At 44.9% G+C, this 27,794-nt stretch overlaps 1 protein-coding gene across 1 annotated transcript; it reads right to left on the bottom strand.

The window, feature by feature from the left end:
- Positions 1–335: 335 nt before the first annotated feature.
- On the bottom strand, positions 336–27,794 carry ABTB1 (ankyrin repeat and BTB domain containing 1). Its single transcript, XM_009284553.1, has 12 exons — positions 27,715–27,794; positions 27,528–27,590; positions 26,373–26,428; positions 25,216–25,360; positions 23,086–23,245; positions 22,103–22,148; positions 20,970–21,086; positions 15,830–15,945; positions 9,748–9,846; positions 8,978–9,145; positions 5,741–5,941; positions 336–3,925 (listed from the first exon to the last, which is right to left on the bottom strand). The coding sequence occupies exons 1-12, from the start codon at positions 27,792–27,794 to the stop codon at positions 3,719–3,721; spliced, it is 1,458 nt and encodes a 485-aa protein (XP_009282828.1). The 3' UTR covers positions 336–3,718.

Raw genomic sequence — 27,794 nt, 5'->3', positions numbered from 1 at the left:
GCTTCCCAGAGCAACATTCCGAGATAAACACCAGCTCCCTGACACACCACCACCACGCTGACCAAGCCTGTGCCACAGTGCTGCTAATGAAACAGAGTAATCCTGGGAGAAAGGAGCCAGTAAAAACAAGTCGGTGCTTTATGCCCATGTTCTGGCAGGACTGTACAAACAGGTCACCAAGGGAGGAGAGCAGAGTCACGCTTTCCTCACTGCTTGGAAACCAGCCCTTGGCCCAGGTGCGGGAAAATAAGCTGAAGGAGCCCACCGAGACCTTTCAGAAATAAAGCCACGCTGATGTTGTCAGTTGGTAACAAAGAGGCCACAGCAGGAACAGATATAGTGAAATATACTATTTTATTGCTGCACACATGCTTACACATTTCTTCTTAAATATATTGTTGCTCTGATAAATTTTACAATCTTCTTAATTCAACAAGTGGCTAGTAGTAAATAAAAAGGACAGAGGCAACAGAACACAATAAGGACGCTGGCAACAGAAGAAAAATCAAAAGGTTTTTATTTTGTGATAAAATTATTTGCAGCAAGAATAAAGTGAATTCAAATCTAAGTTTTGACCTGGCTCATCTTAATTAGAGAGCTTGCCTGCATGCTGACCATCTGCTTATGCATGCTTTTTGATAGCCCTATTTCACCAAAAGGGATGGGGGGGGGAGTTAAAGGACCCCGAGTAATTGGACAATCTGACAGGGCTCACAGATGTGACCGCTAAGTGCACGCAGACAGATGAGGCATTAGCTTGGCAGCCTGTGTGGAACTGCACTACTGGGGAGGCAGATCAAAAGGCCATACTGACCTTTCCTCCCACATGTACAACTGCAGCCTCACTTGCTCCATGCTTAAGGACGCAGGAATGGAATTATTCCAGAGCAGCCATATGGAAAATGCTTCCCAGCACCGCTGCCCCTCCTCTGCCTTCCTCCTGCTTTGCCCACTACCAGTGTCCATTTTGCTTTAGCAGCTGAGGCATCTGCTGAGAAAAGCATTAGCACGTTCCTCGGTAATCCTGTTTCTGCATCTCATTCCGTACAAGCAGAAGGCAAAGGCCACGTTCTGTTCTTTGGTGGCTCCGTGCAAGCCTTGTGCAGGGCTGTCACAACCACTGCTGTGGAATGCTGACTACTAAGATGTCAGATGCAGAATTTATGCAGGAGGAGCAGAGGGGATGTGATAAACTAAACATCCTGCTTATGTGTTCAGTATTATCTTCAGCCATATAGGGAAGAGAAACACAGGGGAACTGAACCAGCTGGGTTAAGCTGTCGGTCGTTTCTGTAGCAGGCTTTCATGAGCCTGACACTCCACTGAGCAAGAAAACAGGCAGTTCTGCTTTCACCCTTCTTTCTCCAAAATATATGGGACTTCACATTAAAGCTTTCTCAATAGCTCTTCCCCTCAAGTCCACTGAGATGCCTTTATCAGTTCAAGTTGTGCTGGGCTCTTTGGTGGTCCTGTCAAAGCCACACCAAGCTTAGAGATGGACATGGAGGTACATTCCACAAATCACACAACAAACACACAGCTCCTCTCCACGTCACCACCCCAAACAGAAGCACACTCCTGCTACACTCACTGCTTCCATACAGCAGCACACCCCTGCAGGGGCACATCCTCTCCCCTCACCCTAATATGGCTGCAGAAAACAAACCACAAGAACTCCTTACACTTCCTCACAAGCATTTCGAAACAGAAGAACTGAAGCACGCCCTGCTCGAATAGCCCTGCAGCCACCATCCCCTGCCCCAGAGAGACTTGTTCTGCAAGAGAAAACAGTTAAACACAGATGACAAAGTGCACAAACATCCAGGGTCCAGTTAAGCCAACGTACATCATTCCTGCCCCACCAGCTCTGTCCCCAGCTTCTGTTAGTGCAACTCAATCCTGACATGTGATTTTTGCCAAAGTCCAGCTTCTCTCGAGTACAGCAGCCAAACCCCAGTGCCCCCTCCTCATTGCAACTGAACCCAGCCTGCCTAGTGCAAGTGGTGCCCAAAGCCTGCCCACGTACATGCAAACAGCTTCAACGCATGCCAGATACAGGCAGATGCTCTGAGCAGGGGCAGTGAGGCTGCAGTTCCCACATGGTGTGGGAGCATCAGTCTCTCACCTGGTGAGATTAGCAAAGAAGAGAAACCCATCCTCCCAGTACATCCACACCTGAAGCAAGTGCCTGCCGAACGCTGGACCTCCAAACCCTCTCCTTATCCACATGAAGTACCACTACCATTACAGAAAACAACACTTTGAAGCTGCAGGGGATCCGTGTCCAGTTCCCACCTCAAACACTAAAAGCACACCTGACATGGATTATTTCAAGCTCTTGCCTCACAAAGTGACCAAAATGACAACATGCGTTAGTAATGGCAGCCCACTGCCTGTGCAAGATTCTCTGTGCACTTCACACAACGCCTCTTCTCCCTCCCAACTCACAGCACGACAAAGTATGCCCGGCCTGTGCCTTGGGGACTCGAGACTCTCCTAACATGCCATTCTGGAGGTGAACAGCTCTGAGGGCAGCCTATTTGGCAAGGCAAGCTTTATGCAGGGGTATCGCCTGCTGATTGGTGCCAAGGAGAAGGAACATCGTTACCCTCATTAGGAATCTAGGGAGACAACACAAGATAACACGACCTACTGCAGAACACAGATTCAAAAACATTCATTAGTACAAACAGTGAATTTCCTGGAGAACAATGAAGCTACAAGGCTCAAGGCTGAGCAAAGCTAGAAGGTCGACAAGTGGGACAGCTGCCCTGCAATAGACCCAAAAGGCCCCTTTTCCTCTTAAAAGAGACTTCCGGTGACCCCTCTTCCCTAACCCACCAAGCAAGTCAGTTTTGCTCTACTACAGTGGACAAAAAGAAAGGGAGAAGTGTTGTTTCCAAGAAGGTGTTTCCTTCCCGTTACGAAGAAAAGGGGTGCTCTCCCTTTTCTATGCATTGAAAGCTACTGCTTTCTAAAAATGGAAGGACTCTGGTCTCTATTGTATTCCCAAAGATGTTTGTTCAGAAAGCAAAGCTTTTAAATTCTGACCACTTCAAAGCAATGAAAAGCTAGGGAAGACCTGGAAATCACTTTGGTTTTTTTCATCTAAGAACTAGAATAGCAGGTGAAGACAGTGCCTTCCACATAGCCAAGTACTCCTGTGTCCCTGTTAGGGAAGCACTGCCCACCTTTGCCAATCTTATAATGCTGACAGTGAAAGAAAGGCCACCTCCTTTCCAATATATTATTTGGACAGTTTAATCCAGTTTTCTTCCCCTGCTGGTGGCAAATCAACAAATATCCTGGCATGAACCAATTTCAGAGGTGTGTTGTTGGGCAACAGAACAGGATGGGTCCTAACACCCAGCAGTAGCAAGTCCCCCCAGAACAGCTTCCTTACCACAGGAAGCTAAGACCCTAACAGCTTGCAGTCTCCTATCTGCATTGTATTGTACAAAGCAGCAGCTACTGATTTGGACTGAGTTTTGGGAGCTACTTCTGAAAGGAGAAACAAAAAACAAAATAAAACCAAACACAAACCAGACACACAACTGTCCAGACATAAATAAATTAAAAAGAAACCATGCCTGAAAGTGGATGGGAAGGAGGACAAAGGAGAGGAGGAGAGACATTCAGAGAGACAGATGTTCTTGCACTCCAAGCCAACCCACTGGGGGCTAGGCAGGCTGTGTATGACAGCCAGGGTTTGCACACATCAGCACTCAAGCCCTATGCTGGCCAGGAGGTTTTCCAGAGCTTCAAGTTTCTGGTTGGCTTCCTCGATGGCACTGTAAGTCTGCACATTGCTGGTGATGTGGAAGCGGATGTCATCAACCAGAGGAATGGAGTCAGTCTCCTGCCGTTCCTCCACAGCCTCCGCATTCTCCTTCACAGCAGCCACAAACTCCTCCAACTCCACCAGCTGGACAGGTTGGAAAAGAGAACCATTAGAAAGACAAGAAGACAGGTAACGGGATGTAAAGGGTTGCGATAATGGGCTCAGCCACTGTTGAGGGATCCCACAGAAGAAAAAGGGAATGCTAAGGGTACATGGAGACCCAAATCTTCCTGTGTCTCCTACAGACACCACTTGGAGATCCTACCATTCATCCTAAGCAGGCAGTAATACTCCAACAATAAATGGTCACAACTGTAAGCAGTCTGCACCTCAGACAGCTCACTGTAATACCCACTAACTAAGCATCCATAGTTCTGGTATGGGGCACGTGAATATACACAATATTCCCTCCAGAAAGGCTCCTCAGCAGGAACCAGGATGCTGCCAGACACTTTTGGAAAATGTCTTGCAACAGGCAAGACAGTGGGAGCTTGTGCCCAGTTCAGAACCAGGAGCCACAGATGACTATCCCCACCATGGCTCTCAGCCCCACCACCAACAGCTGACCAGCAGATCACAGCAAGGCAGCTGCTCTGTTCTGCACCCAACCTGACAGAATCAGGTCACCCATGAATGATTTTGCATCAAGTTCCCCAGGAACATGTGGTGTGCTGAAGGGTGAGAGGCAGCTTCCGTCTGTCTATGCTACCAAACTGTGCCTGGGCACGGCAGGTTGCTGAGCCCTGCTCTATGCTACACACGCTGCCAAAATCTCTCCCTGTTGCCATCATCAGTGCATCTCTACAAGATGCTGGCAGCTGCTGATGTTTGAACAGCTGGGGTGGCTCCATTTGTGCCAACACCCTTAGGAAGGCACATTGCCAATGCTGGGTCTGAGGACTCCCACTGAGGCTAGAGAAGGGGAATGCAAGGGGAACACACAAGTAAAGCCCTACCTTGCCCGATTACTACTTGGGATATTCATTCAGCTTTCAAACAATATCCCTTTTTCAGAAGCCAGAATCTGGGTGCATGCTGATGTGCCTATCATCCCCAAGCTATACACTGAACAAAATAACAGCCCCAGAATAATTTCCTTTGCTTTTTTCACACACCAAAAAATTTCACACCTTTCAAGCTGCAGGTGAAAATGTTACATTCCCATGTGAACTGTACAAGCCATTCATAAAGATCTGTCTCAGAATAAGAACGCCCCATAGATTCTAGTTTATCCTTCCGTATGGCAACTTTCTCCATGAGTCCTGAAACTTCAAGCTATTATCACTCAGGATTACACTTAAATGGAGTCCCATAAAGAAAACTTCAGTGTTAGATTCATTACTTCTAGCTGTTCATGGCCAAATTTCCCCTGTGGAAACCCCTACTGTTAGATTTGTCATCCTGGAGGACAGTAGAGATCACATTGATTACTCCTTTCTGTAGCATTATGCCAGGAAGAACTCCCTCCAGCAAATGCCGAAAAACATTTCCTGCACACCCCATTGGGTTCTCCAGGCTGCAGCTGGTGTATTCAGGCAACACCGTTGTTGCTCTGGGCATGGTGGCTGAAAGCTCAGTGAAAGTCACCTGCCCATGGCACTTGCAGAACTTTTTGGGCAGGTTTTTCACCCCACAGTCCACAGGGATGTGCTAGACAACCACCAGCATCTGGTGCTTGCAGCGACATCAGGTACTGTCACACTCTTCACCCCCTGTCCTAACTCACCATGTGCTTTGCTACTTAACCGCTGCTCATTTTCAGAAAGCACGTTAAACCAGAGAGGGCAACCATTTATTACAGACCAAAATGCAACCATTAACTCTGTTGTATCTATGGCTCACTGTGCAGTTGGATTTATGGGCACATGTGGTAAGTGCAGCGGGGAGTGCTTCTGCTACCTTCTCGATGATCTTTGCCATGTACTCAGTGCACTGGTCCTCCAGCCGGGTCAGCTGGAACAGCTTTGCAATCCTCCAGATGCTGACAATGTTGTCCTCATCAAGGATCTGAGCCAAGGTCCTGCCACAAAGGCGCTTGAGCCCAGGCAGCAGGTACATGTCTGCCACACACAGCACATCGTAGGCGTTTTCCGGGGACAGCTGGCAATGGAAAGAGGGGAATTATTGTCCAGTCCTACCCACTTTTCGCTGGCAAACTGCCGCCTTCTTTTGTGTCTTAGCAGAGATTCCCTAAAGTGTTGTTTGGTCCATTACCAGACAAGTGTTAACAGTACTATGGAGAGACAGGAGCTCAATTTTTCAGGGCTAGGTCTTGCACTCAGTTACCACAGAGGAGTTTAAAATGCTGCAGTGGCAGTTTGCTCAGCACAAAGCAAGAAGTTTGCCATGCTGCAGCTAACGCCTCTAGCTAAGCACAAAGCAATGCTGAAAGACTGAAGTGCAGTTGAAAGCTGGCTGATAACAAGTGTTCAATGTGGCAGTGGAAGGAGGTAGCTTTTACCAGAGGTACTGAAAGCCGTTCAAAGAGACAAACAGAACAGGCTGGCAGAATAGAACACCTTGTCCCCACTAGGACCTTTCCTCCCATTTTGTACTGCTGGACTTGCATTTTGTGAGAAACATGCAAAATTCTCTTGAGTTCCTTCCTCAAACTGGCTCTGCTAACTCAGCCAGCACAACCTCCCTGGCACAGGGATACGCCCAAAGACAGACGATTGCACCCCAAATAAACTATAGGTGAGGCCCAACTAGGTAAGGAACAGGCTCTGCACATCAAATACTACTGGAGCTTTAACAGGCATTCAAACTGAACTAAATTCATGCACCAGATGCTCAAGCTTACACCGTTGTGAATGGTCTTTAACATTTTCAGTCTCTTGAGCTAGAGACCCACCCTCCCATTTCCCTCTTGGGTATTTTTGCTCTTTACTAGTGATCTGAAGATAAAAAACGCTGTAGATAATGCTGGAGACACCACCTCCAGCTTCACTCAGTCTCCTCCCCGTGGCTGGGCAAATCCTATTTTAGTCAGCCATCTGTGTCACTAACCTGGAACTAGAGCCTCTCTTTGCACAGTTCTGTTCCTGCTAACGTGAAGTGCAAAGAGCAGTTACCCACATCCATTTTAACAGCAAATCTGCAGGATGCAGTATACCCTGGTTGTGGAGGAGGCGACATCACTTGCATCTAGAGACCAAGCCACACTGGTCTAGATTGAGGAATGGTAACTGGTGCAGCATGGTCCACTGCCCTGATAACTGGTTAGCAGCAAAAACACTGCTGTCCACATCTACACATGTGGTTGCTCACTCTTACAACTGCGAAAGGCTGGTTATTTCTTCTCCTACAGCTGTCCACACCGCTGTTTGGAGAGACTACTCACAGCACATGTCTCAGCTGTGTAACACCCTGCAACATCTGTGCAGAAGGATGCAAGATGTATTAGAGGCATGCCATGAGTGCTGTAGTGCCAGTGGTGTATTAAGCTCTTGGGGTTATTAATCAAGTGCTGCTTTGTCCTTTCATAAGCTCCAGGAACCTCACAAGTTGGAGGGGTTTTGAGTCAGTACTATTGATGGCAGCAGCTCCCAACTGCTTGATCAAGGACAAACCTCGCAAACGTTCCTCTAAAAGCTCCCCTTGAGCCCACACAAGTATTCCAATCAGCAACTTCTCTTTCTGCCTGGAACCTGTTCTGTCCTCTGCACACACTCTTCCCTCCAACTGCAAGCATTGTCACTACTACACGGCAGAGAGGCATATAAATCCTTTGGAAAAAGGAACGTGGAACTGGGAGTGCTGACACTTGGCTGGAGAAACCCACGGCAGGGAGAACACTCCACACATAAGTGTGGAACTTGAGCTATATTCCTGTTTTCCTGATCATTTTTCCTGGTAGTTTTTCATGACAGATGAACTCTGCAGAAGCTCATATCTTGGCTGCTCAGTTTGAAATCCAAGCTAGTTTCTGTGATGGCGCCATTCTGCATAGAAAACATATGAGCAAGACCCTTTCAACTCCTACACGTTGCTGTTGGTCTGTCCTCCTGCTCCAAGTCCAGACAGGGCAGCTGAGACACCCCTTGGAAAGGAACGGCTGCTTGGGAAACATCCTTCCTGTAAGACATCACAAGGAAGGCAGGCAGACTGGAGAGGTGCAAGGGAACAGGGTCACGCTGCAGTGCAGTCACAAGGTCAGGAGGGTCTTCACAACCTCACCATGCTTCTTTCCCTCTCTGCCTGCCCTTTCAGCGCGTGGCTGAGGGAAGAGTGCAGACAAGTGAAGCATCTGCTCTCCGGCATACCAATGGCAATCCTGCCCTTGCTGCCTGCTAAATACATTTCTCCCTACCGCACATTCCCTGCTGCTACCCGGAGGTGAACGGATCAGCAGAAATAAGGTCACAGCTGCGTGCACTCTCTGTATGTGGCACCTAACCCAGAGCACAAATACTGCGTGGGAGAAGTGACGCTGGCAGGCAGCAGCGTCTCTGATCACTGTCCTAATGCCAGAATGTGTTGCGGCATCTTCTAGCTAGACCTGCTGAAAGCATTTGCCACGAAAACAAAGCAGGAAGCTGCTTAAATGCTGAGATTTGCTGCACCTTCCATTAGGCTAAAAACTAGGTGGGTTAGGGCCATTTTGTTACTGCTTGCTGAGCACAGCAAGGCGTTGGTCTCCCAGTGGAACCTTTGCCCACCCCAGCAATAAATAACAGTGGAAATAATGACTTGCTACAAATGGAAAAGTGGGCTATGATGCCAAGAGTAAATAAGCCAAATCTCTCAACCTTTCTACATCTCCAAATGTGTTCAATCTGCCATCTACTGGCAGCTGCTCACCTTATCCTTCCACAGAACCCAAGAGGGAAATCTGCAACACCCTGCATTTATCACGCCAACATACAACGTGCAACCTAATTTCCAAATTTTTGTTATGGGATGAAAGACTAGGGATTTGCTTCCCGAATGTCATGCACATAAACTAGATCCCTGCCTGGCTAACAGCAAGTCCCAGTATGTGGGTTCCTGAGACAGAAGTGAGGTAGCAGAGTAGGGCAGTGGGATTTAAGTAACCACACATACACCCCACCTCCAGATGCTGTAGGAAAACACTGCTGTGAACACCTCCAGAATTAATCAGCACAGGAGGAAAGGCTCCATGGCTGGCCTCACCTCTGTATCGTCACTGTAGATGTAGTAGAGGACTCGGATGAAGATGTCTTCTGAGATGTTGTGGAGAGTCACCACAGGGATGCTGGGCTGTGTCTGCAGCTCCTCACTCTCACTGAAATGGTCTTCAAGAAGGGCTTTGAAATAATCACTGCGACCACAGAAAAATGCCTGGAGAGGGAAGACAGACCAAAACACTCACATCTTTCTCATTGCACCAAGTCAAACAGCACTACCAACCAGCTGTCGGAACAGCTTAAAAGATATTTCGGAAGTTCAGACTAACTCTAATTCTCCCTATATTTTGAAGCTGCATCTCCAACACTTTTCCATACTTTATTTCTATCCATGCCTACCCTCAGAACCAAAAAAACAAATTGTAAACTTAAGAGATTCAAAAGTAGCATGGCATTAGGGCAGAGTTTGAGTTGAGGTTGGATTTCAAAATCCATTCTTACTGCTGTTTACTTGCAGATCAAACATTCCCCTCTCCAGACACTGAACTCGCAAGCTGGCAGTAGGAGATTTTGCAGCTGTGAATGTTGTAGCTGAATCCATAAATTTATCTCCTCACCTCTGCGAGAAAGGCAGGGTTTGCTGTTTTGTTAAATGCTTTAAATATAATTTCCAGCTGCAATAAGACTTTTGGTTTTCCAGTTGATGAGGCAATGCTGCTTCTGCAGAGCATATCCAGCACTGGAGGAGTGGGGGAGACAGGTAGACTAGGCTCATGGCAAAAAGGGAGGAGAATGAAGTATAGCACAAGCACATACCTTATGGCACAGAAAGTTGTAATCTGCCACCCGGAAACACACGTCGGGACAACTGTTAAAGTTGTCAGTGCTGTCAAACGGCAACTCCCCAAAACCAACCTAGGAAGAAAAACCAGAAAACCCTACCTTTCACGTTCATGCTCTAAACACACTCAGGGTCCCGACTTTGGACTTCTTGGTCTTCCCAGAAGCAACCATCCATTCGTTCCCTCACCACAGTGCAGAGCACCAGAGATGCTCTGAACACAGATTTCAATGTGAGGAACTGAAGTCCTTGCACTCCTGATAGACATATTCCTGGTACAAGTTACAGCTGCCTCCCTTATCCATGGAAACTCCCTGACCCTCCATACACCTCTGGAAAGCATTTCTGTGCCACCTAACAAGACAGATAACCAAGCGGAGGTGAAGTTTACTTCATGTAGTGGGTATCATAAGCATACTAGAGCTTAGGACTAGCCCTTTACTGTGTAGATGTAGAGGTAGATGTAGTTACGTATAGATTACATAGAAGTATACAGCAGTTTGAAATGGTTTCACTACAATTACTGCCTCACTTGAATAATCCAATGTTTCTAAAGCACATTTTAAATTTCTCATTTGATTTGCAGCCAAAGATAGTGTTGTTGCAGTATTAATACTCTAGTGCATTATTTTTAACACCAACACACCTCCTCCCAGTCCCACATGCCAACAAAGACAGTACACACACACAAAAAAAATCTGTTAGCCTTATGTTATTTTGAAGTGACACTTCCAAATATTTTCACTTTCACCTTATCCTATATACAGGGTAATTCAATTGTAGAAAAAAGTTTATGTTCACAGTGATGTAATCAAGACAATTAATCTCTAGAAACAAAATTTTCCCCTGGTTCTTGCTTTCCAAACACATGCCCCTGAGCTGCTTGGGCCGAGGAGTTTATTACTGCTGTCTCTCATCCAGGAAAGCTACATCCCAAGTTTGCACCTGGGAAAACCCTGGGCTGACCACGAAGATCATTCTCCCAATCGCAGACTACCTAAGCACCATTTCCAACACGCCTGCCTCCATCCTAACTGAAAGCAACTGACTTTCAGCTTTACTGAGGAGCCAGATGACTCCTCCCTCCCAAACTAAACAAAGACATGGCCTGCGATACACTGGGTTGGTGCTCAGCCAAGCTCAGTTCGCATGCAACGGGGTTTCTCTCACAAAACAGGTTCTAGGATGTGGCAAGGCACCAAGCTGGCAAAAGCTCACACCACCACTGAACATGGCAATCTGGACCCATTTGCCAGGCTCTTTGTCCACAGCAACATTTGGCAGCTTCTGGTTCCTAATCACAGGAGAGTATGCCCAGTGACATTCAAACTGTGCGCATGGCTGCCACAGTAATCCTGCCTCTCCATAGCACCTCTCCCCTGTGAGTCCTTCCCCATCGGGGAACTCCTCTCCCAGACGAGATACAGCAATTCAAGGAACGCTTCCCACCTGATCTATTTTTTTATATAGCTGTAACACAATGAGCACCTCCAGCATCAAAGATGAGATCAAATCGTCCCAGTTGTAGATTCCCCAGGCTGCTATTTTGCTGTTATCTGTGTCTCATGTTTCAAGGCAATGAACAAACGGCGGTCTGCAGCCACACTCTCTGTGGCTAGTAGTTACCATTACAAATGCTAGTAGTCATGATCCAACTGCCCACTGTTTCCCCACCCTATGCCCACAGCTTCCACGTCCTCTCCTAGAAATTCTGACATGACTTTCAAGGCTACAACTTTGCAGGCACATTACAGGTAAAACAAACCTAGAAACAGGCTTTGATAAGATGCTACTCTTTGTAGCACAAGAATTTTAATTGAGACAAACTCCACATCTCCTGCATGCGTCCCTTCTTTGCTCCCCTTTCATTGTCCAAAGGTAAATCTTTAAAAGGAATCCATCCCTCTGGAATGGACATGGGAGTTTTGTCTGTCTCCTGAATTACAAACTCCTCCAGGCTCAATTTCCTGCTTCTAGCCTTGCCTGGTCCCCACTCCGATGCTCAGGTTTGCAAGGTCATTTCCAATTCCTACTACAAAAGCAGGTTCATGTCTTTGTCTCTCCTATTCAGCATGAAGTGGCTTTGCAGAATTTTCCCTTTTACTCCCCTTTTAAGTCTCTACTACTTCTACTCTCCTCCCTTGTCACGCTTGAAGAATTTCATCTCCCTTTCAGGGTCTCCCTGCAGAAAACTGGCTTATTCCTCCCACCCCCCCATTCAGGCAACCTCCTTAGCATACCCCTGTGCAGACAAAGCACAGCTGCCAAAGTATGTTGCCCAGGAAGCACAAAACGGTCTAGCCTACGAGGTGCAAACACATTCACAATAACTCATTCACCATACAGAAATATTCTCAACACTTCTATAGCATAAGACTGCTTGAACATTCTCAGGATCTTCCAGCCATCACATGTGGAGGACCACGTCTTTGCTGCTACGAATTTGCTATTGGCACTTAAATAGAAATGTTGCTGGAGGCAAAACCATACAAAACAAATCAGTGGCAGCAATTTGTACCTTGGCCAGATTATCTCAGCAAGAAAATTGTAAATAAATTACAACACAAAATACAGGGGTTAGTGATCCAAGAGAAGATTACCAGCCCATAACCAGATGCAAGTGGATTAAAAAAAAAAAAAATCCAGCATGTTGTAAATAGTTCAGTTAATCTGCCTCTGCCAAATGGGCAAAGCAAAGCACAGGAATAACTGCCATGGACAACCACGCTACACAGGTGTGGAGGCAGACAAGATGGAACCCATCTACTTGTTTCCAACTGTTCTTTCTACGCATTACAAGATTTAGCTTTACCCCAAAAGTGACAAATGGTCACATTTCTTTGCAGCCACACCAAATGTCAATAGAGATGGAGAGAACAGTATTTATTTCATGGCAAACTCTGATCCTTTTAAGTCTGATTTCATCTTGGTTTGGAAAATAAGATTTCAGTTAAAAGGTAATGAAAAACCAGCTGCAAGGAAATGATGTGCCTACAGTCTCATACACTGGAAGCCCTGGAGTCTCTAACTCAGAGGTCACCTGGCAGACAGAAGATGAAAAGCTAGGCAGACAGACAGTGGAAAGCCACATGGTTTTTGACAGTTGCCTGGCTTTTGATGGTATTTTTACTTAAATCTGTCACTGCTAAATTTATTGCAACAAACCAATTATTTGTTGCAGTCAGAAAAATTCTGGCCATTCCTAGTTTAAAACAATATAGAGACAACAACCACACTTTTAAAAACAAACACTGAAGGAGAAAGGGCTTTAAAGTATAAACAGGAATGAGAAACAAGATACCAAGATTATAAACGTGTTTAAGAGTTCAAAGAATAGATGGTTCTCACTCTAAAAACTAATAATGAACCATGATTGAATATAAAATATTTTTTTAAGTCATATAACATATTACTGAACTATGAAATTGAGATGCATAGTTTTCTGTATCACTGAAGTATCAAAGACATTACATGCACATTATTTTTTTATAGTGAAATAGAAAGTCGTATACAACCCCACTTCATGTAATATGGCATTACATGACATGCAGCAGCTCCGAATGTCTCTTGCCAAATTCTGGAAATGCTGGCTTTTATCCAGAAGCCGAATACCTATTTTGTTCTGCATAGCCTGGAAAAAAATGTACGTTTCTCTCGAGAACACAGATGTTTGTACATGGTGCCCTGACATGTTAGGTTACATAGTTTGTATACTATTCCTTGTATGGCATCAAACACTAAGAATGAGGATGTGCAATTCCTCTGTCCCAGAACAAAGATGCCTAATTCACAGAATTTAACAATTTGAAAACATTAGGATGAGATATAAATGGCAATAGGATGAAGAGCTTTGTTCATATATTCTTTGTAAGTTAACAAAAAAAAAAAGACCTAGAGAGAGAAAAATGGGAATCTTTTAGAATTTATCAGGCTTAAACAAAGCACTCACATTTGTGCATGGCATACAAATTCTCTAGTGAACAGGCGTGTGCCTATGCCCTCTTCACTTTTACAGCCATAACAAGTCTAATGCTGCTGTAACTGCCTTCGTTCTGATCTATGAATATAGCAAGAAAAACACAGCTCACAGAGGCATTCACAGTGCAGTGTGCTGGTTTTGGCTGGGATAGAGTTAATTTTCTTCATAGCAGCTAGGATGGGGCTCTGTTTTGGATTTGTGCTGAAAAGAGTGTTGGTAACATGGGGGTGTTTTCGTTACTGCTGAGCAGTGCTGACACAGAGTCAAGGCCTTTTCTGCTCCTCACACCACCCCACCAGCGAGCAGGCTGGGGGTGCACAAGGAGCTGGGAGGGGACACATCATGCTCAGCAGTAAAAGCTGGGGGAAGAAGAAGGAAGGGGGGGATGTTCAGAGTGATGGCGTTTGTCTTCCCAAGTCACCGTTAGGCGTGATGGAGCCCTGCTTTCCTGGGGATGGCTGAACACCTGCCTGCCCATGGGAGGTGGTGGATGAATTCCTTGTTTTGCTTTGCTTGCGTGCACGGCTTTTCCTTTACCTATTAAACTGTCTTTATCTCAACCCACGAGTTTTCTCGCTTTTAACCTTCTGATTCTCTCCCCCATCCCACCGGGGGGCGGGGGGAGCGAGTGAGCGGCTGGGTGGTGCTTAGTTGCCAGCTGGGTTGAAACCACGACATGCTGTCAGATGATTATATTATTCCAAGTTTCATATTTTCCTTCCAGCTCCTATTCTGCATGAAAGAATTAAAAAAGGGAAGTGTTTCTAACCCTTGAGAAAAAAAGCTTAGCCTAACAGGAGCATGCCATCAAGGTCTGAGAAAAAGCAATCAAACAGAAAGCATTCTTTTTATTTGTGAAGTGACTTAAAATTTATGTGAATCTCACTATTTTGGGGCCCACGATCCTTTTTTTAAATCTTGGGGAGGTAAATCTGACGCTTACTTATAGTATCGCCTCCCTTTAAAGCCTGCAAACATACAGAAAAGCATATTGAAAGCCACAAATAAATGCACAGTTATTTGGGGGAGGCAGGTTACGTAGGAAAGATTTCTGCATTGGTAGATGGAAACTTGATGGAGAAAAACTCCCTCTATAAAGTGCTCAGTACTCAGAGAAATATGTCTGCCAAAAGCCAGCACAAAACACACTGGCTTATTACAGGTAAGAAACCTTATCCATGCACACGCACACGCTTTCCGCACCAGGCTGGTCTATTTGACAGAGGACAAACAGAAAAAAGGCAATAAACTTTGCTACATCACTCAGTCATACAACCTCTGGGCACAGCAGCCACCTAAAATGAGTTCACGTTATTAAATTCAGTGGTTGGTACGAGAGAGAGGAAGAAAAGGACAGACATAAGAGCAAAGTGAATCTGCTGATATTACAGAAAACAACAGATGCAGGGAGAATGAAGACCACTAATATTTATCCTGTTCTCCTGCAACTGGGAGCGAAGATCCACATATATGAGCCTAACTAATAATAATGATGGTATTTTAACATGGTGATCATCAACCTGTGGTCTGTGGGCTATTTCTAAGGGCCAACAAGACGTAGTTATGAAACGCAAATCTATTGCCAGTCAGGTTAAATTCGCTTCAGAGGGACTCTCATTTCTGCTGGAAATATTTTCAGGGTTTGAAAGCACCTCTCCACTGCAGGGTGTCAGTTCCTAGCAAGCAAGCCCAGCAAGCCATCTTCCATCCGTAAGTTCCTTTGGGTACCAATGTCTGCTGATAAAACATTTCTGATGCTCCAGAAGGATAGCAGAGAGAAGGAAAAAGAGCTGGGGGTCAACTCTTGTCCCATTGTCGTCAATGGGGAAATCCCCACCAACCGCATGGCAAGGGTTTTGTTTACAGAGATCCCTGCTGGGGGAAAAATCCAAGGGAAAGGACCAGCACTGACAGCCTCATTAAACAATTTTACAGCCTTTCCAAGCAATAAGAGGCTTTCAGCATTTGGAGCACCAGCAAACAAGCAAGCACTAAACTCAAATGGAGAAAATACAACAACACATGTAAACACATAGCACAGCCCTGCAGATACCCGAAGTAGTATAAATGCTCCCTACCCGCAGTTCGGCTGGCAGGGCGCAGTCTGCTAGGAGAGCCAGATCTTCCTGCAGCTGGCAGTTACCTGTGGGCTCAATCGTCAGCACTTTCACACAGGTCCCTGGCTTGGAAGAAACTGGAAGAAGCAAAAAAACAAAAAGAGCAGAGATGCCTAAATTCCTCTACAAACATTCTCTCCCATTTAGAGAAAAGAAAGACACTCCAGAAAAAAATCAGTATTATTGCTGTTACTGCAGCTTTTACTGCAAAACACATGCGATTCCTCTATGTAAACATGCATACAGCACCCCTCAGTACAGCTGGTGAGCAGGGCTGGAAGGGGATGCATGTATTGTTGTCTCTCCTTGAGTCTCCACTTAATTCCTTGTGCTGGAATATCAACCGTGGCAAACACAGGCATATTTCAAGCCCAACTTGCTCTCTGCAATCCTTGTCATCAATTATAGTTGAGGACCGTTGATCAGCCTGCCCCTGATCCCTGTAGGAGCCGCTCACACAACGCCTTCCCCAGCCAACCACCCCTACCACTGACAGCATCACCTAAAGTGAAGCCTATGCCAGGGAGTATTTAGTTAAAACAAAGCTGCTTCCATGCCCCTCTGCTCGACCACGTGCTCTCATGGGTCCTGTTTCAGCTGTGCCATCCTAACTTCACTCCAGGGAATAAAGGGATTTATTCTTGTTTAGGTAATAAGTTCAGTGCACCCGAGTCTGTCCTCTACTCTCTACCTGTAGATCCCCAAAGCACAAAGACCCCCAAAACACCTGGACTCCTGAGTGTGCCTGTGTTGTTTGCAAACATTAAATAAGCATTGCTACCACCACCAAAGAGATCAAATAAACCATACAGAGATGGCAATTTCATTTGCCTTTTTCAGACCTAGTGCATCTTCCTGTCTTGCCCTACCAGCCTATGCAATTAAACAGCTTGATAAAGGGGAAGCAAAATACACAATCATACTTCTGTGGTCTTGCTATGACCAAAGTTGCTGTGGAGCTCCTTGAAGCCAACCCCCCTAACTTCAAACGAGTGGCAACCCAAAGTACCCCCAGCTATTGTGTTACAATACCACTCCCATCACAGCCTTTCCTCTTTCTGGCCACCTCCCTCCCGCAGTTCACTACCCCAGGTTTGTTTTCAGCTCAGCATGCTTTGGGGTGAGGACTGGAGCACGTAAGACATTCAAGAGTCACTGGCATATAGGGAAGCATGTGAAAAAACACAGAGCACCACTGGAAAATGCAAAGTTGTGGTGAGGAAGGCTTGAGATGCTGCTGGGAGCCAGAGAGGTGCAGAGTTAACTCTCAAGGACGGAAGAGTTAAGCAGCCCCACGCTGAAGTGTTCAGAAGAATTTCTGGCAGGCATGATTCACCACATTAAAACCCCTCGCAGGTGAATCACGCCACCTTGAGACCTCATTTTTCCTGACATTTTGCACAGCATTACATGAGCTCCATCAGATGACTCCACTGGGCCGTGGGCGAAACAAGACCATGATGTGCCACAAAACAAGTTCTCCACCCCCTCCTCCATGTTACTGCTGCACTCTTCAGATACGCCACCACTGTACCTCAAATAGGCTGAATATCCCAGAAAGATACTGGAAAGAGAAGGGTAATTTATCAATACAAGACAGTCAGGTACCAGCATTGCTACACTCGGAGCTACACCAGCAAGGAGACAGGCTGCTCTATTAGCACTAAACTTCAGACAGATGACTTCCAGGGTAAATAAGCCAAGAGGAGACCTGGCACCAACACAAACAAGGCTGAGTGCATTTTCTCGAAGAGCCCTGTCCACTTACAGACCAGCGTGAGAGAAGGAAATTTCTCACTGTGCAATTAGAAATTCTTTACAGCAGAGAGAATCATTTATATTTGTGTAGTGCCTGTTATAACAGTTGCCAAATCAATCAGGCTCTGTAAGCGCTAATGGACCCAGCAAGTTTTAAGCAGTAGTCAAGAGAAAGAGTTCTTCTCTTGAGATCTACAAAGCATCTGTGCACTTTCATAGTGACATGAAAGAACAGTGATTTGTCTGAGAAGGACATCTATCATGAAACATTTCAGACACCGCATCTCTCAAATCCAAGAGCACAGCATTTGGTATCACAAGCAACTCTCTCCTAACAGAAACAATAAAAATCAAAGTAACAGAACAGGAATAAGCTGTTGGCTGCAAGCAAGCAGCAGGGACCATCACCTCCTTGCAAGAAGTAGGAATGAAGGGTTTTCTGAAAAGAGCAACGTAAACAATGCAAGGAGCTGGAGGGAATAACCCAACTACGGTTGAGAATGGAGGATTTTGTCTTTCTTCCCAGTCTAGGCCAGCTGTATAGCACTGAGCGTCACCTACCAATTCATCAGCTACCTTTGTTTCCACTGCTCAATACTTCTTTGTAGTCTTTTGTTTCAATTGAGCCAATGCACCACAAAAAGTAAAAGCCACAAAACCCCCCACCAAACTCCCAAACCTTTCCAAAATGATGCCACACTCAGATACCTGCCTTACACATCCTCCTCCCAATGCCATGACTAGCTATAACCACAGATTCTGTACACCCAGTGCCTCTGCTATGAAGGCAAGCATCACAAACCTTGCTCTCAACCTCTTTGCCCTAAAACTTGTAGGAATAACTGCAGAACATTTATTTTCAAATACCTCTACTTCTAAAGGAAGGATTATGGCTTAATCTGGACAAACCCTGTCTGAGCTTTTCCAAACACTGCAACAGTTTTTTCTTGTTATAGCCACAATATACATGTGGGGGAAGATATGCAAGCATTCACACTGAAGTCTATCTCAGGTGCAACAGAAGGCACTGGGTCATCCTCTCCAGGGTTTTCCTAAACTACTGTCTGTGCATGACAAGATACTAAGTGCTTTTGAAATGCTGCTTAACTCTAGATAATGAGATTGAAGAGACTGCAATTACCCACTGGAGCTGCACAGGCTTCAGTTCACGTTGTTTTATTAGGCACATCTCACCTTTATAATACAGATGCAAGACATGGCCCTGCTCTGCAGACCTGAATCAGCTGTCTATTCCACAGAAAGCACTTTGAACAAGCAGAGATACCTAACGCACTAGAGGGAACACAATGCCAGACATGATATGATCTAAGATCTTTCCCAATTTTTAACTTCTATAATTCTTATATGTATTATTTTCTGGAGAATCAAGTTTTCCTGGCTTCCACATGAGATCTGATATGAGAAACAAACATTTAACAGATCTATCAGCAGTTATGTCTATTCACTTGAATCCAACCTGTCGTAAATAAAATCAAGCCTAGTACTTTCCATCAGTGCTTTACACCACCCATTGATTATCTCTGCTGTCAGACCTTAGAAATGAAGAACAACTGTTCCCTCCCAAAGAACACAGAAATTAAATTTGTCCAGTGCCATCCAGGAAGTTTGTATCATCACGTTTGCAAGTGGAGCTTGTATCTGAAACTCCCAGCCAACCTGAAATGTTGCTTCACCATTTTCCATTTTTGCACCCCACCAAGAACTCAGCGTTTTTGCAGTTCATGAATTTAACTACTGGACTTCACGATCCTTAGGTTGCCAATGACATGCTATGCAATGGCTTCAGACAGCTAGCAAACTATCCACCTTATTTTCCTCCCACAATCTAATATGAGATTTTAACTTGATGTATTAAGGTGGAATGATCACCTCCAGGGTCTCAGCTAGACACTGGGAGAAAAAAAGAAAAAGAAAAAAAAGGAAAAAACGGGGCGGGGTGGGGGGGGGATCTCCAGGATCTCACTGGATTACTCTGATATCAAAAGATGCCACAAGATAATTCTGTTACCTGATTGTCTGAGTAGTTTTTATTTTCTAGTCATGGTACTCACCACCACTCCCCTTTTCCATCACTTATTTAACACACAAACTGATATCTTACACTACTTGTAGCAAGAAATCAAGAAATGCATTTCTCATCTCTTCAGATGCATGCTTACATTTGTGCTTACACGACTGAGGTAAGACTTATCAAACAGCTTCCATGACATAAGGACTTCCACCCTGGTCTACATGGGAACAGCTCTACTGTGGTAACCTAGTACCCCACCACCACCAAACAATTGCACATGCCTAAGTGGAGACATACATATGGTAATATCTTCCATGTGGTTTGCAGATGAGGAATTTCTTGAGCCAGAAGTATTGCCTCTATCTGTTAAGCCCTGCAACTTCAGGAGGCTGAATAATCAGAACTCATAATTCAAAAGGGAAAGGTGGAATAGCTACACTCTTACCTCTCAGATCAAGGAAGATGCTATTGACTTGAAAACTACAGACTAGATTCTCTTCTCAAACCAAAATTAACGTGACTGAAGTAAAGGAGTTAACTCAGAGCATGAAATGAGAATCAGATGTTTTCAGCCTGAAGGTTTTGTTACCAGATAATTTTTTTTACTTAATGACTAACACCGCTTCGTCCTACTTGTGCTGTTTTGATTCTTACTCACGTGTCCTTTAGCTTGAACTAAGGAGATGAATGATAAACTCCAACTGTTGGTTTTCATGCAATAAGCTGATGTCATGATTAGATCACAAGCTCTTTGGATAACAAAAAGCCCTTAAATAAAGGATTGCATCATTTAAGGTTTGGCACATACCTGTGTTATAAATACACACATGCTTTCAGAAATACTTCTCTGCTCTTAAAAAAGTGTTATATATCTCTCCGCATTCATTTTGAGCCGATTATCAAATGTTTTACTTTGGTTAGGGTCAGATAAATGCAGAAAAGGACTTTTAATTGTACATATTATATCTCCCAAGGGATTTAAACAAGGTCTCTGCTGAAAGGCACTTCCCAATATACCCTACAGTGCTCCACTGAATGTCTGGCAACCACAGCAAAGTCCTGCTGCCATGGCTGCTCTACTATAATGAAAACATTCAATATAAATGATAAATATGCATGTGTCAGAAACCACCACAGCTGCCCTACAGAGAGCCCATGACTGAAAACTATCATGCAAACATGGGAATTCCACAACAGAATCACTTTCTGGAAGCCCCAAGAGCACCATGAAAAATCCACCACCACACTTTCCTCCTTCTCCCTGAAAGGACACACAGGCACAGCAGAGACAACAGCAAGTAAAATGCTTACCAAATTCATAGACTTTTTTACATTTGGTCTCCAAATCGTCTATGAGGTCCTGCAGCCGACACTGCTTGGCTAACCTCTTGCAATCATTTACATATTCTACGTCGATATCAAGACGACCTGCCAAGAAGAAATGCAGCCAGCTCTTTTAACCCATATCACTTAGGTGTAAAAATGGAAAAATCAGGGACTGAAGACTTGATGGCATAGGAATTCAGTAATTAGACACGCTGCCTCACTTCTCAGTATCCAGTTACAACTCAGTCCAAGAAGCTAAGACTTGGTACCCCACTGCCCACCACTTTGATGAATCTCAGTCTGGCATCTGATTCACATTCCCGCCTTCCAGTGTCTACCCTAACAGCTTCATTCAAGAGGCCAAAGAGCGAACAGGCTTATACAAAAGATGTTTAATTCCCCCAGAAAAGAACAAAAGAGCAGCACAACAGCAGCGTGCATGACTGCCACCACTGGCTATCTGGCTTAGGGCAAGAAAAGACTTTAGGCCCATGAGCTGTCATCCCAGAATCTTTTACCATCACTGAAAACCTGGCGAGGAACATTTCTGAAAACACTGGACTGGGGAAGGAGAGCCTTGAAGATAAAGTTATTTTCTGGCACCACCTCCTGGCCAGAAATAGTTCAGCAGTTAGCATGCCTACAATACATTTGGCACTTTCATAGAAGGTTTAGGATCAACTTCTGTTCAGAAAAAAAGTATTAGAAAGTAGTCAAATCATTCAGCACACACTCTCAGGTCTGCCAGACTGAAAATATCCTATGTGGGAACCTGTTTTTTCACCAGCTTAGGGGACTGTTATCCCAGATGACAGATTTACCTTCCTTAAGTTAAAAATGCATTCTCCACATCCATCCAACCAATCAACCCAAGCTGATTTTTTTTAATTGACTGTATAGTTATTGGCAGGACAACAACTGGCAAAAGGTGCAAACAACTTGGAAGAGATGGGGATTGCTCACATTCTCCCTTTCTGCCAGCAGAGAGGATGTGTTGGCAACTCATGCACCCAAACACGGCTGTCTGCAAGCCTGTGCCACCAAAACAGTGCTATGGCAGAGGCACAGACAGCTGCCCACCAGCCATGAATACATACACTAGACAGTAAGTCATTTACCTGTGTATAGATACTGCAGAAGAGAGCCAAAGGCTGCTGGATTAATCTAAAATAAGACATGAGAAAGTTACCTTTAGAATTGCCAGGAACTTAGTAACAAGCTTGAAACTTGCCTGAACACAAACATGATCCTGAACAAGTCGAAAAAAACCCCACTTAAATAGCAACTCACACACTGCACCTGATTTCCTTGCTCCTCGCCTAACTAATGCTGCCACTCCACCTGGCTTATGCAGCTCTTTAAATGTATCAACTGATACTAATCCATGTGCCTAGGGGGACAGGACCTGACTAATGGAGGTGCTCCAAAGACACAGTTGTAATACAGGCTCTGTAAAATCCAGTCTTTCACTGGTCACAAACATTTCCATCTCTTCTTAATTTGAGAGGAAAGCCATGTTCTTGTACAAAGAGAAAGGAGAGACATTAAGCAATGTCCTGAGAAACTGGAAGTATGTTTGTCACGAGAGGTTTTGCACAGCCACAATCAAGCTATAGAAACGTATGCCAGAGTATTGGTGATTAATGGATGGAATGCACTTATGGCCTATTTAGTTCTTGCTGCAAAGGCAACAAAAGGGACTCAATTAGTGCCAATTATGGAGGTGATGTCTTCACCACAGACCACCTGTCCACCAGGAATTAGACAGACTCAACTCATCACACAGAGGAATCGTGATGCAGTTGGCAGATGGTAACAGCTACCTGCTACTGCAATTAATTAAGGTATGTTTGAGCCCATGACAGAGGGAACAAAGGGGAAGTACACAGTCTACAGCCTTTTGTTATCCGAATAAGATGCTATTTTATTGCATAAAGTGCCTCCACGAGCCCCTCTCCTTGACTAGGGTCATTGTGAGCTCCAGGAGCTATTCGCTGTGGAAGTTAACCCTCAAACTGTCTTTCCTGAGAAAAGACTCACTTTTCTCACCCAGATGAAACAGGAAAAGAAAGGAAAGAGCTGGAAGCACAGCCTCGCTCACCAGTGGATGCTTCAACACTATCATGTTCTTCCCCTTCCATTTGGTCTCAAACATTTCCGCAAAGTAGGCGCTGCGAGCACTGAGAATGCAGCGGTGAGCACAGAAGGATTTGCCATGAACAATGAAAACAATGTCGCTTTGGTAACCCTGCTCCAGCAACCTGTAAGGAACAAAGAGAGGGGAAATTCATTGCAGAATGAGAAAGGAGAAAATGGAGTAAAGCTAGTGGGGGACATGGTACAATTAGGTCTAAATGAACAAATACCTCTGGACATTGCAGTCTCTCCCTGCCCAGTTAGAAGGCCAGCACGGGGGCTGGTACTCTGCCCAGTTAGAAGGCCAGCACGGGGGCTTACCAGCCTAGTACATACTAGTACATACTAGTACATACTAGTCACATACTAGACTGGGATCTCTCACTCCCTGCAATGACTCAAAGAAGTTTCATTAGTGCAAGAGGAAGGCTGGAGAATGAAACCTTCCTGACTGAGGTGAACCCCTGAACACAGGGAACAGATTTTAAAGAGGAACTAGTTGCCTCCAAACGCATCTCTAAAGGTTAATCCTGCTTTTAAATTGTCAGATGACAAAAAGCCCTCCAGAAGCACACGCTTACAAAAAGAATTACCCCACTACAAAGTAAGGTGCAACTTTCCTGCTCTCTGGGCACTGTCAGTGTGCACGCTTTAACCATGCAGCAAATTGGAGAGGACTTGATGTCACCCACCCTCAGAAGAAGAAAGGATGTTACAGGCATGAAATGCAAGCAATTACCACATCAGAAATGAAGCCCCGTTTATGATTGCATGCCCATACCCTCATTCTTTAAAAGGAAAAAAACCGAGATCGCTACTTCGAGGGTTTACTGCAACCATCACCAGTGTTTCCTAATGCCCATCACCCCTTGCGTATGTATCCTCACAAACATGCCCAAGAGGTCAAATCAGGCAGACATCAGGCATTATACTCCTTCTAGAGAGCAGGACTGGTGCACAGAAAGGTGTGGGGTCACACAATGAGATTATGTCAGAGCAGGGTCTTGAATGCTGATCTCAATCTCCTGGCACTAGAACATCCTTCCTACTAGTGTCTTGCCCAAAACAAAACAGAAGCCCCCTACTGTTGCCCTTTGTTTCAATTTTAGTGCAAGATCTGTTTGGAATGAGAAGTGGAAAACAGCACATTTTAGTTTTCAAGTGCGCTCAACCCTGCACCATCTGAGCCACAAACTCACTAGGAGAGTGATAAATCACCCTGCAAAATTCTACTTCCCTGAAAGGCAGAATCTGATTTTACTCAGATAAATGAGTTTCCTTCCTCCCCTCTTTCCCCATAGCTTCAGAAATTAGGACTCTGTAGTAATGGGAAGATGGTCAGATCTTTCTAGGACTTATTTGCTCTCCAATTTTGAAGATACAGATGCTGCAACCTTGTTTGTTTGTTTTAACTCAGTCCAATGGGAAAAAAAAACACAAACCAACAAGTCTGTATAATAACATCAGAACCACCAGGGTAGAAAAACAGCAAGAAGAGATTGACACTATTCCTCTACTCCTAGAACAAGTTAGGCTTCTTCTCAAGCTCTATGCTAAGACTACAAGGTGTGACAGGCAACTTTCAGAAACATCTTACATTTTAATGAACAAAAAGAAAGAACTGAGCGCTGTCCCTGTAAGTCAGTTTGAGGCTTCTTAAGGGGCTCTATCTCAGAAATGAGACACCTATTATCACTGCTGGAAACCTCAGCTCGTGGGCTACAGCACTTCAGGCCTGAAACTTAATTTCAGTTGACATATTATCCTAAATCGCTGATGTGGTTTTAGTGATCTGATTTTGGTTTGACAGTCAAGGATGACAGTCTAATGCTTCTGCATTATAAAGACCAGCTTTCTGTTGACTCTGGAGTCTGTACCCAAGTCACTGGAGGCTATGTTTTAAATGCACACATACCTGGAAGTCATCCCTTAGGGCACAAAGGAACATCCCTTAGGAAGCTCTACATGCCCAGGAACGAGACAGGGTACTGATCAGTTGCCTTTCAAATCTGCCCTTAACAGAGAGCTTGAATATCCAGGTTAACAGCTAAGGATGACAGAATGTATTGCACCTGGAGCTGCCTCATCTGCTTACCGCTGTAGGAAGACATCATAGTAGTCTCTCTTCATGCACTTTGCCGTGATCTGTTTGTACTCCTTCAGCAGACGTCGGATGGCATCACTCAAAGCTCCATACAAACAACGTTCCCCATCGAAAGTGTTTGCCTCACATTTCGCTCCTGCAAAATGATCACAGGTACATGCCAGCAGGCAGAGTTACATCTTTCTCAAGTGTCCCCAGATGGTCGCTAAACGAGTATGACTTTTGGCTGGTAACACGTTTCACTGTGATCCCCTATGCTACTGAGCATATTTACAAAAACTGAGCTCCCCTTACATGTGTATAACCTAAAGCTGTTCTCCCATAACAAAATCCCTTTCTGAAGAAGTCATGACTCATTTAAACTGACCCTGGTAATAAGTCTCTCAGCATGACTCCAGCAGTGTTCTGGGAAGAAGAATCTCACTGTACAAAGAGTACGATCGCTTATTGGACTTTTAACAGCTCCTCCTAAAAAGCATTTCTGCCTTTCACAAGGCAAGAGATGCCTCTTTAGTTAGATTCCGCTGGAAATTTGGAAGGCACTTGCATTTTGCTATTTTAGAATTACACAATCAAGTGGTTGATTAAGATGCTCTGAATGCAGTGGACGAGACAAACCTTTTGAGATTTGACTCTGCACTCTGATTCCTCTGCCAGAACACAGAACATCACCACTACCTAAGGGAATTTGGGTGCTGGGCAGGCACTTTGCCTGGAGAGTTTGTCTTGCTTTGTTTGAGGTTAGTAAAAGCCCTTGCATTTCACCTTTAAGTCCTGTTTACAAAACAAGGCTATCAGAAAAGTACAAGAAAGTTTTACACAGACAGTTCTTCAGATGAAGCACAATTCTTACATCAGCATACTCCCAACAGCAACGCACCCTCGCAAAACATCAGCTGTGATTTCAGAAAGTCATGCTGCTTTGAGCCATCACAGAAAGCTTCCCTGTAGCAAATTCAAGCAGCAAATGGCCTGCAAAAGGGACCATGAAAGTGTGTCCAGGGCTCCCACTGCAGCCTGAGATCGCTGATCAGATGGTTGGTTGTAACAGAAGAAATTTCCACGAGGGACAGCTAGAAGGATATACAATCCCTATGGAGCAGTATGGAGAAAGCTATTGCACCCATAACCAGGACACTTTTGCTCACCATTGGCTAGAAGATAGCGTACAAGCTCCTCATGTCCACAGAGGCAAGCATAATACCTGACAATAACAAGAGAAAGAAAATTAGAGATACGGTAGGAAGCAAAATTCAGTGTTTGGGCACACCACAGCATGCAGACCTCAGCACTGAGCCATCCCTGAGAAGCTTAGAAGATGAATCCTTCACAGGAGTGAGGAATTGCTACCGAATAGCACAGAAGTCTGACCCCAGCAATAGACTAAGCAGGATCTGTTCCCAGGACTCCGAGGCACTGCTGTCCTGCAAGGAGGCCTCAAGGTCCCAATCTGGGTTCAGCATCTTCTGTTGTACCACCAGCTGCTGAATCCATCCTCATTTTAATGGAGTTCATTTCATGGGCACTCGGCAATTCCACCAAATTCTCCAAAACACTCCTTACTCCTTCTGTTATCAGTGTGACTGCTGCACACTATAACGATGAGGGAACAGCACCCACACCAGATGTACAGCAAATCCACCCCTCAAAGTCTTACTTACGATGAGTTTCACTTTCTCTTTCACAATCTAAGCCTTTCATGATTCTCTTTCACAAGGACCTCAAATTGTTCTACAAACTAGGAGAATCCTGTAACGTGCACTGCAGCAGGCAAATATCAGTCAACCTTTACTTTGGGAAGTTATTCCATACTCTAAATACATTGCAGATATCTAAATGCACTTTGGAATTGGTATGTGGGGAGAAAAAAGCTCACACCACTCTCCTCTGCACCAGCATGGGGATTCCTCACTACCTACTGCATGTTTACAGCCTTGCCAGACAGACTGTGATCCCACAGTCACTTTGCATTTCACCAAGCAAAGCCTTCACCTGAAAAGACATGCTAGAATGCCATAGACTTTGAGGGGGGAAAAGCCTAATCAGGCCAAGAACAGACTGCTTAATCCAGGTAATTTGGTCACAAAATTAACCACTCTTCTGAGCACTACTACAGCAAGCATCAGTCAGATGGGGAGACAAAGACATATTTAGCACAGCACCCGCAGGCATATGAAATCTCCCAAAAAGCAGAACCTGAGGCATTTTGTAACAGTGCTCCTAGCTGCTGATGCAGAGAGAGCAAAAGAGCTCTGAAAGCCCTCCCCTCCCGCCCAGCCAGCGCTCTAGGCTGCAGGACTCACAGAGGTGTACTGTCCCATTTATCACGGACATTAATTTCCACATCTCGCTGTTCAAGAAGGTATCTGGAAGAAAAGGGAGAGCAAAGTTATAACTTTATTCAGCTACTCATTCAGTCACATTCTCCTCTTTCAAAAGATGTAACTTTGAGTTTATACAGTAAGTTCCAAAGGTATGACAAGATCTTACATTCGACTCGGGGAGCTGTCAGCTATGGCTGAAGGGGCATCAGTCAAATCCTCAACCCAAAGAACAGCGTTCTGCAGCAT

The sequence above is a fragment of the Aptenodytes forsteri genome, unplaced genomic scaffold, assembly GCF_000699145.1.
Source record: "Aptenodytes forsteri isolate BGI_AS27 unplaced genomic scaffold, ASM69914v1 Scaffold53, whole genome shotgun sequence".
Lineage (NCBI taxonomy): Eukaryota > Metazoa > Chordata > Aves > Sphenisciformes > Spheniscidae > Aptenodytes > Aptenodytes forsteri.
Note: the sequence above shows the minus strand (reverse complement) of the source record. Positions and strands in the feature narration are given on the sequence as shown.